Source organism: Equus asinus, chromosome 21 (genome assembly GCF_041296235.1).
Source record: "Equus asinus isolate D_3611 breed Donkey chromosome 21, EquAss-T2T_v2, whole genome shotgun sequence".
NCBI classification, from domain to species: Eukaryota; Metazoa; Chordata; class Mammalia; order Perissodactyla; family Equidae; genus Equus; species Equus asinus.
In genome coordinates this window covers 87452430-87466828 of record NC_091810.1, presented here as the reverse complement: position 1 = coordinate 87466828, position 14399 = coordinate 87452430, and the positions used below count along the sequence as shown (strand labels likewise).

General features: G+C 40.5%; 1 protein-coding gene across 1 annotated transcript in view; it reads right to left on the bottom strand.

Annotated features, from left to right (window-relative positions):
- Positions 1 to 14399, bottom strand: part of LOC106838142 (uncharacterized) — a 56893-nt gene that overhangs the window by 30895 nt on the left and 11599 nt on the right. Inside the window, exons 5-6 of the mRNA XM_070492562.1 lie at positions 2428 to 2576; positions 51 to 191 (exon numbers count right to left, since the gene is read on the bottom strand). Coding sequence (XP_070348663.1) covers positions 51 to 191; positions 2428 to 2576 — 290 coding nt within the window. The remainder of the gene's footprint in view (positions 1 to 50; positions 192 to 2427; positions 2577 to 14399) is intronic.

The following is a 14399-nucleotide window of genomic DNA, read 5'->3' as shown; positions in this document are numbered from 1 at the left end:
GACAGAGCAGTGCCAAGATGGGAGGGGGTGGGAAGGGGGACGCGTCTCACCGGACAGCACTCTGGCTTACGACTGAGCCCAGCGCTGGCCCGCTCCGTGGCCCCAGACCACAGTAACGCAGGCTGAGGCCTTGGAGCCTTTGGTTGTTCTCCAGGCCCAAGAAAATACGCTCAATTTCTTCAATTCCAAAGCTAAAAAGAAACGACAGGCACAAATTAGTGACTTTTAAAAGCTGTGTCACCCACCGGCTTACTGATTTGAAAGCCCTCTGCAGGGCAGGTGGAGGCACATCTGCTGATCCCCAGCGTGGGCTGCCTGGGCTGGGGCAGGCTGTGGGGGTGGGCTGGGTGGGCCGTGGGGGGCGGCCTGCGTGTGGAGGAAGGGGCACCCGGAGTCTGCTTCCTGGGCAAAGAGAGCAGAGGGCAGGTTGAAGCGCCCATTCGAGGGAGCAGACGGAGAGCAAGCTCTGACTCCTGAAGACAGGTGAACTGGCTGGCAGGGACGAAGGAGCCTGGGAGGACTCTGCGAGGAGGGGCCCGTTAAAGTGTGTCCAAAGCAGGCTCAGGAAAGTTCAACCTCCCACCCTCCTTTCACGGCTGGTGCTGCTTCTCACCTTGCACGGCACAGCCCTTAGAGTTTGCAAAGTGGAACCACAAGCATCGGCTCATTGACGCCAGCCACAGCCTCCGGGAAGGTATTAGGTGAGGGAACAGAGCATGGGGGAGGTAAGGGGACATCTTCAGGGAATGTGGAACATCAAGGCTTGAACTTTAAAATGAGGTGAGTAGTATTAACAGAAATAACTTTTAAAATCTATTAATTCACTTAACAAGTAATTATTGAGGGCCAGCTACCGCACTGATTGTGGGAATGTAGCGGTGCCTGAGAAAAAAGCACATGCTGCCTTCACAGCCTATCTGGGAAGACAGTGTGGAAAGAACTCCATCCCCGGGGGCTGGGACCCTGCGATTTCACTAGTGTTGACATCTCGGGTGTGATTCCCAGCTACCCAGCCCTGACAACTCTGGGTGTCTTAGCAGCAGCAGGATTTCAACTGACAATTAAAACAAGCTGTTTCCTGAAGGTGGGAATTCTTTCTTTCTCTTTCCACTAGGGCAGGTCTCCGGGTCCAGCCCAAGGGCTGGGGTCTTGAGGGTTCTCAGAGCAGTGGGGCTGGTTCCGCCCTGTGCGGTGCGGGAAGCTGGCAAGTTTCCTGAGGACCTTGGCCGGCTGCTGCCTTGCATTAGGAGACCTTGCCTAAGGCTCCTCTCAGCATTTTAGAAACCTAGAGAACCTCCACAGAGAACTCCCTCTCCCCAGCTTTTGCTGACAGACTCGTCCAGTGTCACAACCAGAGCCCTAATAAGACCCTTGTTCCTTGGGAGGGACTTTGAGTCTCTGTGGTGCCACTTCTCAAGCTTGAATCATCTCTGTCACCTCACAGCTCACTGGCCTTTTGAGTACAGGGTACCACCTGGCTACATGGGGATCGTCACAGAAGCATAGACTAGTGAAGTGGAGGAGATCATCTCATTATAGATCAGAGCGGCTGCATGACTTACCCAGATCACACAAGCAGTTTGAAATTGTCCATGGATGGTAAATTATAGACCCCAGCAATCTAGTGTCATGGATCAGAGGTGGGCTCTGATTCACTTCTAGGTTCCATCCCTAAGAGCTGAATGGCCTTGAATAAGCCAATTAATCCCCCGAGTCTTTTCTCATCCATAGTCTAAGGGTAGAAATGGTACATATCTATCATACATCTATATGTCACGGTACATATCTATCTCTTTTTGGGAGAATAAATGAGATAATCCATGTACTGTGCTTGGCACACAGTAAGCACTCAATAACCATTAGCTGGTATTATTATCATCAGTACCCTCTCACCCTGCCCTGACATGGTGGTGTCCCCGCCCTCTAAAGGACTCACTTGGCTCTTCCCTAGCATCACCTTTCCTCCCACATCCTCTCCTGGTAAATATTGACCCATCACCTCAGGAATTGTGCTTTCCGTTATCCAAACTACCACTAAAATGTATATGGACATCTTCTGTGATATTCAGGCTTTCTACTTTGCATTATACATAGTCAGGAGCATGTCTTCTCCTCTACTATCCCCCGGACTCCCTTGGTCAGCGGCATTGCCTTATATATATCTGTATCTTCCTTAGCAATGATCACAGTGTCTCGCACAAATTGGCCTTCAACAAATATTTGTTGAAAGAATAAATGAATGAATAGAGACTCTTTTTGAGAACCCCAACATTTACTCAGGAACATTAACTCTAAGGATGCACTAGAATTCCCTTTTCAGCAGTGACTTGATGAGGCACAAGGAACCAGGACATTGCCCTCCCCTGTCTCTGCCTCCTCCAGCTGACAGAAGTTAACAGCCCTGCAGGATTCACATTCCAGCCTTACTTGCAGTAATCCAGGACAAGAGAGTGCAAACTGCTGAACTGCAGAGCCTCCCCAAGTCTCCCGAGAGACCACGGATCCATCTTGCAATCAATGAGCTCTAGGGTGGTAAATGGGCAGGTGCTGCGCCCCTTCAACTCCAGAAGCGAAGCCTAAGAATGCAAGGTAAAAAGTTCTTACACAATGAAGACAAGAATGTTCTGTGTTTTAATATTGCTTAAAAGTCAATTGTGTTAATTACCTTAACATTTTTGGCTCTAAGATAACTTTCTAATTACCCAAAGAGAAAGTCGGATGAAAATAACATAATTTCCCTTTAGAATGAAGACTCATTGAGGAATTATATGGGAAACACCAAGCTTTATGATGAGATAAGACATTGGAGCACATCTTTTTAGATGTTATCATGGGCTGAATTGTGTCCCTCCAAATTCCCATGTTCAAGTCCGAACCCCAGCACCTCAGGATGGGGCTGTATTTGGAGACAGGGCCTTTAAAGAAGTAATTAAGCTAAAATGAGGTCATTAGGGTGGGCTCCACTCCAGTGTAACTGGTGTCCTTCTAAGAAAAGGACATTTGGACACAGATGTGTACAGAAAGAAGACGATGTGGAGACACAGGGAGAAGACGGCCATCTACAAGTCAAGGAGAGAGGCCTCAGCAGAAACCAACGCTGCCGGCATCTTGATTTCAGACCTCCAGCCTCCAGAACTGCAAGAAAATAAATTTCTGCTGTTTAAGCCACTCATTCTGTGGCACTTTGTCACTGCAGCCTGAGCAACTAATACAGATGTCACTATTCTTTTTTAAAATTTAATTAATTAATTACTTTATTGAGGTAACATCGGTTTATAGTATTATATAAATTTCATGTGCGCATCATTATATTTTGATTTCTGTGTTGACTACATCATGTTCACCACCCAGAGACTAATTATCATTCGTCATCACATGTATGTGCCCAGTTACCCCTTTCGCCCTCCTGCCTCCCCCTTTCCCCTCTAGTGTCCACTAATCTAATCTCTGTGTCTATCTGTTTGTTGTTTTTAACTTCTATTTACAAGTGAGATCATATGATATTTTACTTTCTCTGTTTGACTTATTTCACTTAGCATAATACCCTCAAGGTCCATCCATGTTGCTGCAAATGACAAGATTTTGTCTTGTTTATGGCTGAATAGTATTCCATTGTGTATACATACCACATCTTTTTTATCCATCTGTCCCTTGTTGGGCACTTAGGTTGTTTCCAAGTCTTGGCTATTGTGAATAATGCTGCAATGAACACAGGGGTGAATCTATCTTTATGCATTCATGTTTTCATCGTTTTTGGATAAATACCCAGTAGTGGAATAGCTGGATCACACAGTAGTTCTATTCTTAATTTTTTGAGCAATCTGTATAATGTTTTCCACAGTGGCTGTACCAGTTTGCATTCCCACCAGCAGTGTATGAGAGTTCCCTTTTCTCCACATCCTTTCCAACACTTGTTATTTCTTGTCTTGTTAATTACACCCATTCTGACGGGAGTGAGGTGATACCTCATTGTAGTTTTGATTTGCATTTTTCTAATAATTAGTGATGTTGAGTATCTTTTCATTTGCCTGTTGGCAGCCTGTATATCTTTTTTGGAAAGATGTCTGTTCAGATCTTTTGCCCATTTTTCAATTGGGTTGTTTTTGTTGTTGTTGTTGAGATGTATGAGTTCTTTATATATTTTGGATATTAACCCCTTATCAGATATATGGTTTGCAAATATCTTCTCTCAATTGTTAGGTTGTCTTTTGGTTTTGTTAATGGTTTCCTTTGCTATGCAGAAGATTTCCAGTTTGCTATAGTCCTATTTGTTTATTTTTTCTTTTGCTTCCCTTGCCTGGTCAGACATTGTATTTGAAAATATGCTGCTAAGACTGATGTTGAAGAGTGTATTGCCTATGTTTTCTTCTAGAAATTTTATGGTTTCCAGTCTTACATTCAAATCTTTAATCCATTTTGAGTTAATTTTTGTGTATGGTGGAAGATAATGGTCTACTTTCATTCTTATGCATGTGGCTGTCCAGTTTCCCCAACACCATTTATTGAAGAGACTCTCCTTTCTCCATTGTATGTTCTTGGCTCCCTTGTCAAAAATTAGCTGTCCGTAGACACGTTGCTTCATTTCTGGGCTCTTGATTCTGCTTCATTGATCTGTGTGTCTGTTTTTGTGCCAGAACCATGCTGTTTTGGTTACTATAGCTTTGTAGTATATTTTGAAATCAGGGAGTGTGATAGCTCCAGCTTTGGTATTTTTTTCTCAGGAATCCTTTGGCTATTTGGCATCTTCTGTTGCTCCATATAAATTTTAGGATTCTTTCTTCTATTTCTGTGAAAAATGTTGTTTGAACTTTGATAGGGATTGCATTGAATCTGTAGATTGTTTTAGGAAGTATGGACATTTTAACTATGTTAATTCTTCCAATCCAAGAGCATGGAATGTTTTTCCATTTCTTTGTGTCTTCTTCAATTTCTTTCAACAATGTTTTATAGTTTTCAGGGTACAGGTCTTTCACCTCTTTGGTTAAATTTATTCCCAGGTATTTTATTCTTTTTGTTGTAGTCATAAATGGGATTGTATTCTTAATCTCTCTTTCTGCTACTTCATTGTTAGTGTACAGAAACACAACTGATTTTTGTATGTTGATTTTGTATCCTGCAACTTTACTGTATTCATTTATTATTTCTAAGAGTTTTTTTGGTTGATTCTTTAGAGTTTTCTATAAATAAAATGATGTCATCTGCAAATAGTGACAGTTTCACTTCTTACTTTCCAATTGGGATTCCTTTTATTTCTTTTTCTTGCCTGATTGCTCTGGCTAGGACTTCCAATAATATGTTAAATAAGAGTGGTGAAAGTGGGCATCCTTGTCTGGTTCTTGTTCTTAAAGGGATGGCTTTCAGTTTTTCTCCATTGAGTATGATATTAGCTGTGGTTTTGTCATATATGGCCTTTACTTTGTTGAGGTACTTTCCGTCTATACCCATTTTATTCAGAGTTTTTATCATAATGGATGCTGTATCTTGTCGAGTGCTTTCTCTGCATCTATTGAGATGATCACGTGATTTTTATTCTTCATTTTGTTAATGTGGTGAATCATGGTGATTGATTTGCAGATGTTGAACCATCCCTGCATCCTTGGAATAAATCCCACTTGATCATGGAGTATGATTTTTTTGACATATTGTTGTATTTGATTTGCTAGTATTTTGTTGAGGATTTTTGCATAGATGTTCATCAGTGATATTGGCCTATAATTTTCTTTTTTTTGTGTTGTCTTTGTCTGCTTTTGATATCAGGGTAATGTTGGCCTCATAGAATGAGTTAGGATGCTTCCACTCCTCTTCAATTTTTTGGAAGAGTTTCAGAAGGAAAGGTGTTACATCTTCTTTGAATGTTTGGTAGAATTCACCAGGGAAGCCGTCTGGTCCTGGACTTTTATTTTTGGGGAGGTTTTTGATTACTGTTTTGATCTCCTTACTTGTGATTGGTCTATTCAAATTCTCTATTTCTTATTGATTCAGTTTTGGAAGGTTGTATGATTCTAAGAATTTATCCATTTGTTCTAGCTTATCCAATTTGTTGGTGTATAGCTTTTCATAGTATTCTCTTATAATCTTTTGTATTTCTGAGGTGTCCATTGTAATTTCTCCTCTTTCGTTTCTGAGTTCTCTCTTTTTTTTCTTGGTGAGTCTAGCTAAAGGTTTGTCAATTTTACTTATTTTTTCAACGAACCAGCTCTTAGTGTCACTGATTTTTTTCTATTTTTTTTTTGGTCTCTATTTTATTTATTTCTGCTCTTATTTTATTATTTCCTTCCTTCTACTGATTTGGGGCTTCCTTTATTCTTCCTTTTTTCTAGTTCCTTTAGGTGCACTGTTAGATTGTTTATTTGAGATTTTTCTTTTTTGTTGATGTAGGCCTATGTTGCTATAAACTTTCCTCTTAGAATTGTTTTTGCTGTATCCCATAAATTTTGGTATGTTGTAGTTTCATTTTCATTTGTCTCCAGATATTTTTTTATTTCTCCTTTGATTTCCTCATTGACCTAACAGTAACACTTTGTTTGATCTCCTCATATTTGTGGCTTTTCCAGTTTTATTCCTATAGTTTATTTCTAGTTTCATACTGTTGTGTTCAGAAAAGATGCTTGGTATTATTTCAATCTTCTTAAATTTATTGAGACTTGTTCTGTGGTCTAATATGTGATCCACTTTGGAGAATGTTCTATGTGCATTCGAAAAGAATGTGTATTCTGTGGGTTTTGGATGGAATGTTCTGTATATATCTTCTAAGTCCATCTGGTTTAACGTGTCATGTAAAGCCAATGTTTCCTTATTGATCTTCTGTTTGGATGATCTATCCATTGGTGTGAGTGCAGTGTTAACGTCTCCTACTATTATTGTGTTACTGTCTATTTCTCCTTTTATGTCTGCTAACAATTGCTTTACATATCTAGGTGTACCTATGTTGGCTGCATAGATATTTACAAGTGTTATATCCTCTTGTTGAATTGTTCCCTTTATCATTATATAGTACCCTTCCTTGTCTCTTGTTACAGTTTTTGCTTTAAAGTCTATTTTGTCTAATGTAAGTATTGCTACCCCAGCTTTCTTTTCATTGCCATTTGCATGGAGTGTCTTTTACCATCTCTTCACTTTCCATTTGTGAGTGTCTTTAGGTGTCTGAAGTGTGTCTGAAGTGTGTCTCTTGGATGCAGTATATATATGTATATGGGTCTTGTTTTTTTATCCAGTCAGCCACCCTATGTATTTTGATTGGAGCATTTAATCCATTGACATTTAAAGTAGCTATTGATAAGTATGTACTTATTGCCATTTTGTTACTTTTTTTCTGCGTGCTTTAGTAGTTCTTCTCTGTTCCTTTCCTCTTCTCTTGCTCTCTTCCCTTCTGGCTTGATGGCTTTCTTTAGCATTATATTTGGGTTCCTTTCTCTTAATTTTTTTGTGTATTTATTATAAGTTTCTGGTTTGTGATTGCCATGAGGTTCATATATACTAACCTAAATAAATAGCAATCTATATTAAGTTTATGGTTTCTTAAGTTTGACCTCTTGCTAATAGCTCTACTCTTTTACTCCCCTCTTCCTATATTTTATTTTCTTTATTTTTTTACACTTTGAGCTTCTTATTTTTTTTTTTATTCCTAATGGAGCAACAGCTCTTTGAGATGATTTTTTTTTTTTGAGGAAGATTAGCCCTGAGCTAACATCTGCGGCCAATCCTCCTCTTTTTGCTGAAGAAGACTGGCCCTGAGCTAACATCTCTGCCCATCTCCCTCCACTTTATATGTGGGACTCCTGCCACAGCATGGCTGCATAAGTGGTGCATAGGTCCACGCCTGGGATCTGAACTGGCAAACCCTGGGCTGCCAAAGTGGAATGTGCAAACTTAACTGCTGCACCACCAGCCTAGCCCCTGATTTTTTTTTAAGGTATGCTCTTTTTTTTTTATTGAGGAAGATTGACCCTGAGCTAACATCTGTTGCTAATCTTCCTCTCTTTTTTTTTTCCCCTTCCCCAAGGCCCTAGCACATAGTTGTACTGCCTAGTTGTAAATCCTTTTAGTTCTTCTATGTGGGCTTGGCTTGATGAGTGGTGTGTAGGTCCCTGCCCAGGATCTGAACCAGTGAACTCTGGGCTGCTGAAGCAGAGTCCGCAAACTTAACCAGTACGCCACAAGTCCAGCCCCATATTTTATGTTTTTGATATCATATTTAACCGCTTTTTTTTGTGTGTGTATTCATTAACCTTCTTTGTTAGAAACAGATAATTTTAGTACTTTTGTCTTTTGACCTTCATATTAGCTTTATAGGTGGTTGGTCTGCTACCTTTACTGTATATTTGCCTTTACCAGTGATTTTACTATTATTTTTTGGATAATTTTCTTATTCCTATTTGTGGTATTTTCTTTTCCACTTAAACAAACCCCTTTACCATTTCTTCTAAGGCTGGTTTATTGGTGATAAACTCCTTTAGTTTGTGCTTGTCTGGAAAACTTTTTATCTCTCCTTTCATTCTGAATGATAAGCTTGCCAGGTAGAGTATTCTTGGCTGTAGGTGTTTCCCTTTCAGCACTTCAAATATGTCATGCTACTCCCTTTTAACCTGTAAGGTTTCTGCTGAGAAGTCAGCTGATAGCCTTATGGGGTTTCCTTTGTATGTAACTTGTTGCCTTTCTCTTGCAGCTTTTAGGATTCTCTTTTTGTCTTTAGTTCTTGACATTTTAATTATAATGTATCTTGGTGTGGGCCTCTTTGGTGTTCTCTGTGCTTCCTGTACCTGGATATCTGTTTCCTTCCTTAGATTAGGAAAGTTTTCAGCTATTATTTCTTCAAATAGATTCTCTGCCCCTTTGTCTCTCTCTTCTTCTTCTGGTACACCTATAATATGGATGTTAGTGTGCTTGGAGTCATCCCAGAGGTCTCTTAGACAGTCTTTGTTCTTTTTAATTATTTTTTTTCTTTTATCTGTTCAGCTTGGATGATCTCCTCTAATATTTTGTCCAGCTCACTGATCTGTTCTTCTGTATCATCTACTCTGCGATTGATTCTCTCTGGTGAATTTTCCATTTCCATTATTGTATTCTTCAGTTCTGATTGGTTCTTTTTATATTTTCCAATTCTTTGTTGAAGTTCTCACTGTATTTATCTATTCTTCTCCCAAAATCAGTGAGCATCCTTATGATTATTAGTTTGTATTCTTTATCAGGTAGATTGTTTATCTCTGTTTTGTTTAGTTCTTTTTCTGAGGATTTGTCTTGTTCCTTTATCTGAAACATATTCCTTTGTCTCCTCATTTTGCCTATTTCTCTGAGCTTATCTCTATGTTTTAGGTAGATCAGCTATGTCTCACAATCTTGGAGAAGTGGACTTGTGTAAGAGATGCCTCATGAAGCCCAGGAATGGGCTTCCCTCTCATCATCAGTTCCAAATGTTGCAGGAGTGTTTCCTGTGTGGGATACATGTGTCCTTCTGTTCTGGCAGGGTTGCTCTTACTGCAGGTGCACGAGGAGGCTAGGCTGTCTCCCTGGCTGGCCGGTGGTAAGGCTCAGCTGTGAGTGGCTGCTATGGTCCTTTCAGCCACCTTATCAGGCATGGGGAGCCCCAGCACAGGTTTCTACAAGGTCCAATAGCACATTCTTGCTGCCATTTTTCTGTTAAGTGAGTAGGTGCCACGGTGGCTGGTTGCTAGGCTCAGGGGCTTACAATTGCTGTACGGCTCTGGCCTGGAAGTCTGTTATCAGCTCTCTCAGGAGCACAGCTGGGTAGGGCTGGCCCCAGGTGTGGCCACACACAATTGTTTCAGGCATTGGAACCTGGGGCTGATCCCCTATATGACTTGAAATTTCTCCCAGCTGTGAAGTTCTGCAGCTAGAACATGGCTTTTTCCCTCTCCAGAAAGGTATTTCTGCCTCTTCCACCTCGGTCAGCATTGTCCCTTGTTGTTGGGGTTCAGTTTCCAGTTCTCAGGGGTAATTGTTCCAAGGATACTTGTAAATTTGTTGTGTCCATGGGAGGAGGTGAGTTCAGAGCCCTCCTATAGCATCATCTTCCCAGCAATCCTCCAGATGTTGACATTCTAACCAACAAATTTATCCTCCTGTGGTTGTGTTCTTTTTAATACAGAAGTGTTGCTATACCAATCTTCCCATAATTAGATAAAAATTGTAATAGTCAAATGATCTCATAAATAATTTATATTCCTAGTTATAGTCATTATTAGGATTTAGAGGTCTGCTCAGAACTGGACTGTGCAAATGCAGCAACGAGGTGCTTCTCATGTTGAAGCAGCTGGACTGGTGGCAACACATGAGCATCTGGCGCCATCTCAAGTTCTCTGAATGGAGGGGTCTGTGGCAAGGTCATTTCTTGTGGTAACAAGGGATCCCAGTCACGGTTAAATCCCTTCCTAATTGACAGGAGAGAGTATGTAAAGCTACAAATCATGAAGGCCACCTTTTAGCAATTAGAATCACCATGACCTGAGGATTCCTTCCGTTCAGAATTTAAGCCTAAAAGAGGCTTTGGTGGCATTTGCAGGATTTAGTGTTTTTCAAGGTAATGACATGTTGGTCAGGGATAGGATTCCAAATTATACCTTGGCTGAAAATTAAAAAGCACTTGCAACCTTAACTACAGAGCTGGTGCCTGTGGCCTCTTTAATGAGAGAACGCCTAGTTTGAATGCTGGATTGGATTTCTCAAGCTGTCCTTCTGACAGAGGAGGCAATGTGGCACGTCAGTGTCTATGTGAACATTGGGCTGTGCAAAACAGGCTCTTGGCCAGGTCCCAAAGACTTCAACCTGTGGTTTGCAGTGTCGCTTCCTGGGGCAAGACCACAGACATGTACCATGAAGTCCTCAGCAGCCTCCTGACAACCAAGAGGGCTGCATTTTAAGGAGCTGTTCAGGATCACTCTTAACATGCATAGACTGCTTTCCATTTCCAGCTTGAATGGACTGGGCACCTTGACTGACTCTCTGAATAAAAACAACTAAAAATTCTGGTTATATACTTAAAATATCTTTTTTTACATTTATTTTTTAATTGTGGTAAAATACACATAACATAAAATTGACCATTTTAACCATTTTTAAGTGACAGTTCAGTGAATTAAGTACCTTCACATTGTTGTACAACCCTCACCACTTTCCATCTCCAGACTCTTTTCAGCTTGCAAAGCTGAAACTCTGTCCTCATTAAACAATAACTCTCATTCTCCCCTCCCCCCGGTTCCTGGCACCTACATTCTCATTTATGTCTTCATGATTTTGATTACTCTACATGCCTCATGTAAAGGAATCACGCAGTATTTGTTCTTTTGTGATGGACTTATCTCACTTTGCATAATGTGGTCAAGGTTGATCGTGTTGTAGCATGTGTCAGAATCTCCTTCCTTTTAGAGGCTGACTAATAGTCCGCTGTATGTGTATGCTGTATTCTCTTCATCCACTCATCTGTCAATGGACATCTGGGTTGCTTCCACCTTTTGGCTACTGTAAACATGCTGCTGTGAACACGGGTGTACAAATCCTTCTTCCAGACCTTGCTTTCAATTCTTTGGGGAATATACCCCAAAGTGGAATTGCTGGATCATATGGTGATTCTATTTTTAAAATTTTGAGGAACCACCATACTGTTTTTATAGTGGCCGCGCTATTCTACATTTTCACCAATAGTGCACAAAGGTTTCAATTTCTCCACATTGTCAACACGTGTTATTTTCTGGTTTTCTGAGAGCAGCCACCGCAATCATGTGAAGTGGGATCTCATCTCCATTCCTCCAGTGATTATGATGTGCTTTTCATGTACTTATTGGTCATCTGTGTGTCTTCTTTGGAGAACATCTATTCAAGTCCTTTTCCTGTTTTTAAATCGGGTTGCCTGGTTTTTTTTCTTGTTGAGTTGTAGAAGTTCTTTACATATTCTGGGTGTTAACTCCTCAACAGGTAGATGATGTGCAACTACTTTCTCCCATTCCATGGGTTGCCTTTTCATTCTGTTGAGTGTGTCCTTTGATGCATGGAACTTTTACATTTTGGTGTAGCCCAATTTATCTATTTTACTTTTGTTGCCTGCGCGTTTGCTGTCATATCCAAGAAATCATTGCCAAATCCAACGTCCTGAAGCTTTTCCTCTATGTTTTCTTTTAAGAGTTTAAAAAATATCGTTTTAAAATGTGTTGATTGACTGGCAGGTTAGTGAGTAAAGACCAAAGGCCAACTAATGAGAGAACGTGGGGACCTGGAGGGGTACGCAGGCCACTGAAGCCAGCTCTTCCCTTGAAAGCATCACTCAAGCAATTGGCTCTGGTTTTCATGGATCATGCAGTCCAGAGGACAGGAGATAAAGCCCAAGACCACTACAGGTGGAGTCCAGTAGAAAATACTGCATAAAGGGTGGTCTAAAACATAACGTGGCCCATAGTGTTATGCCCTTAGAGTATGGATAAACTAGGAATAAACCCAATTCTCCCCTCCCCCAAAGGATCCCGGGGGAAATTGCCTACCTCAAACTGATACTGAGTACACAGAAGACAATCTATCCCCTGAGATCTCACAACACAGGTTTCTACCTTGAATTAATACCACCTGGATGGTTCAAAGAAACCTCAGAGCCAGAATTTAATTTAATGTAGCCCTGAGATGGCAGCTCCCTGAGCATGTGGCAGAAGCAAATTCTCTCTGGAGGCAGCTACCTTCAAACTAGAGCTCAGTGAATTGCCACAACTATCTTTCCAGGCAATATGAGTTTACAGTAAAAAAAGAAATCACAAAAACACACAAAGGAATGTCACCATGTGTAAGAGCCAGTAGAAGCAAGAGTCGGCCATACCTGACCCCAAAATAATTGATTATTGAATCCGTTAGACATAGACTATAAAAAAGTTTAACACATTCAAAGAAGTAAAATAAGGGATTGCTAAAAGGCAGGAGACTAGAAAAATGGCCACTAATGCCCTCTCCCCATCTCTACTCCCTCTCACCTCCCTACAACAAGTTTTATGATAGTCAAACAGGATAGTTTTACCTGTTTTTTGAACTGTATTTAAATGCATACATACAGGATGTATTCCTTTGTGTCTCTCTTCATTTGTACATTACATTGGTGAGAGTCATCCTATTTTATTTTTGCATAGCTGTAGTTAGTTCATTTTCATTGCTATTTACAACATTCCATTGCTATTCTACAACATGAACATATCGCAATTTCTTTATCCATTCTACTGTTGATGGAATTTGGTTGCTTCCAGTTTTGGGCTATCATGATTAATGCTTCCACAAACATTTGTGTGTGTGTCTCCTGGTGCCTATGCGCACACCTTTATGTCAGGCACATAGCTGCAGAGTAGAATCGCTGGATCACAGACTTTGGTAACAGTAGATACTGCAATAAAATTTTCCATAGTGATTGCACCAGTTTCCACTCCTACCAAAGCGCATGAAAAATCCAGTCATTCCAAATCCTCATTAACATGATTTTATTTTCACTATCCCAGTGGCTATGCAGTAGTATCTCTTCATGTTTTTAATTTCCATTCTCCTCACTCCTCATGAGGTTAAGCACATTTTTATATGTTTATTGGCTCTTTGATATCTTTTTTTTGAAATCCCTATTCAAGTTTCTTGACTATGTTTCTATTGGATTATTCTTAAGTTGATGTATGAGAGTTCTTTATATATCCTACGTATGAACTCTTTTTGATTATATATGTAGCAAATATCTTTTCCAGATCTGTGGCTTGCCTTTTCACTCTCTTAATGGTGATTCTTTTTTTCCTTAAAGATTTAATTTTTTTCCTTTTTCTCCCCAAACTCCCCCCGGTACATAGTTGTATATTCTTAGTTGTGGGTCCTTCCAGTTGTGGCACATGGGACGCCGCCTCAGCGTGGCTTAATGAGTGGTGCCATGTGTGCACCCAGGATTCGAACCAAGGAAACACTGGGCCGCCTGCAGCGGAACGTGCAAACTTAACCACTCAGCCACGGGGCCGGCCCCTCTTAATGGTGATTCTTGTTGAACACAAGTTGTTAGTTTTAATGGAGTCCAATTTATCAATATTTTATGGGGGTTTTTTGTGTGCGTGTCCTGTTTGAGAAGTTTTTCTCCACCCAAAGTCATGATGATATTTTCCTATATTATCTTCCAGAAACTTTAGTGTATTGCCTTTGGAATTTACAATCCACTTGGAATTGATTCTGGGGTATGATGTGAGGTAGAGTCAAGCTTCTTTATCTCTCATACTGTGTATTTCAGCTTATCTTGTTGTCCTCAGTGAAAGGGTTGGTCTGAATGATCTATTTGCCCTTTCCAGAAGTAAAGTCCTTATATATGACTTCTCACTCGCAATAATGGAAGTTCAACTGAAAAAAATAATTATGGTTAGTCTCTAAGTGTATATCCAGCAAAGTTATCATTC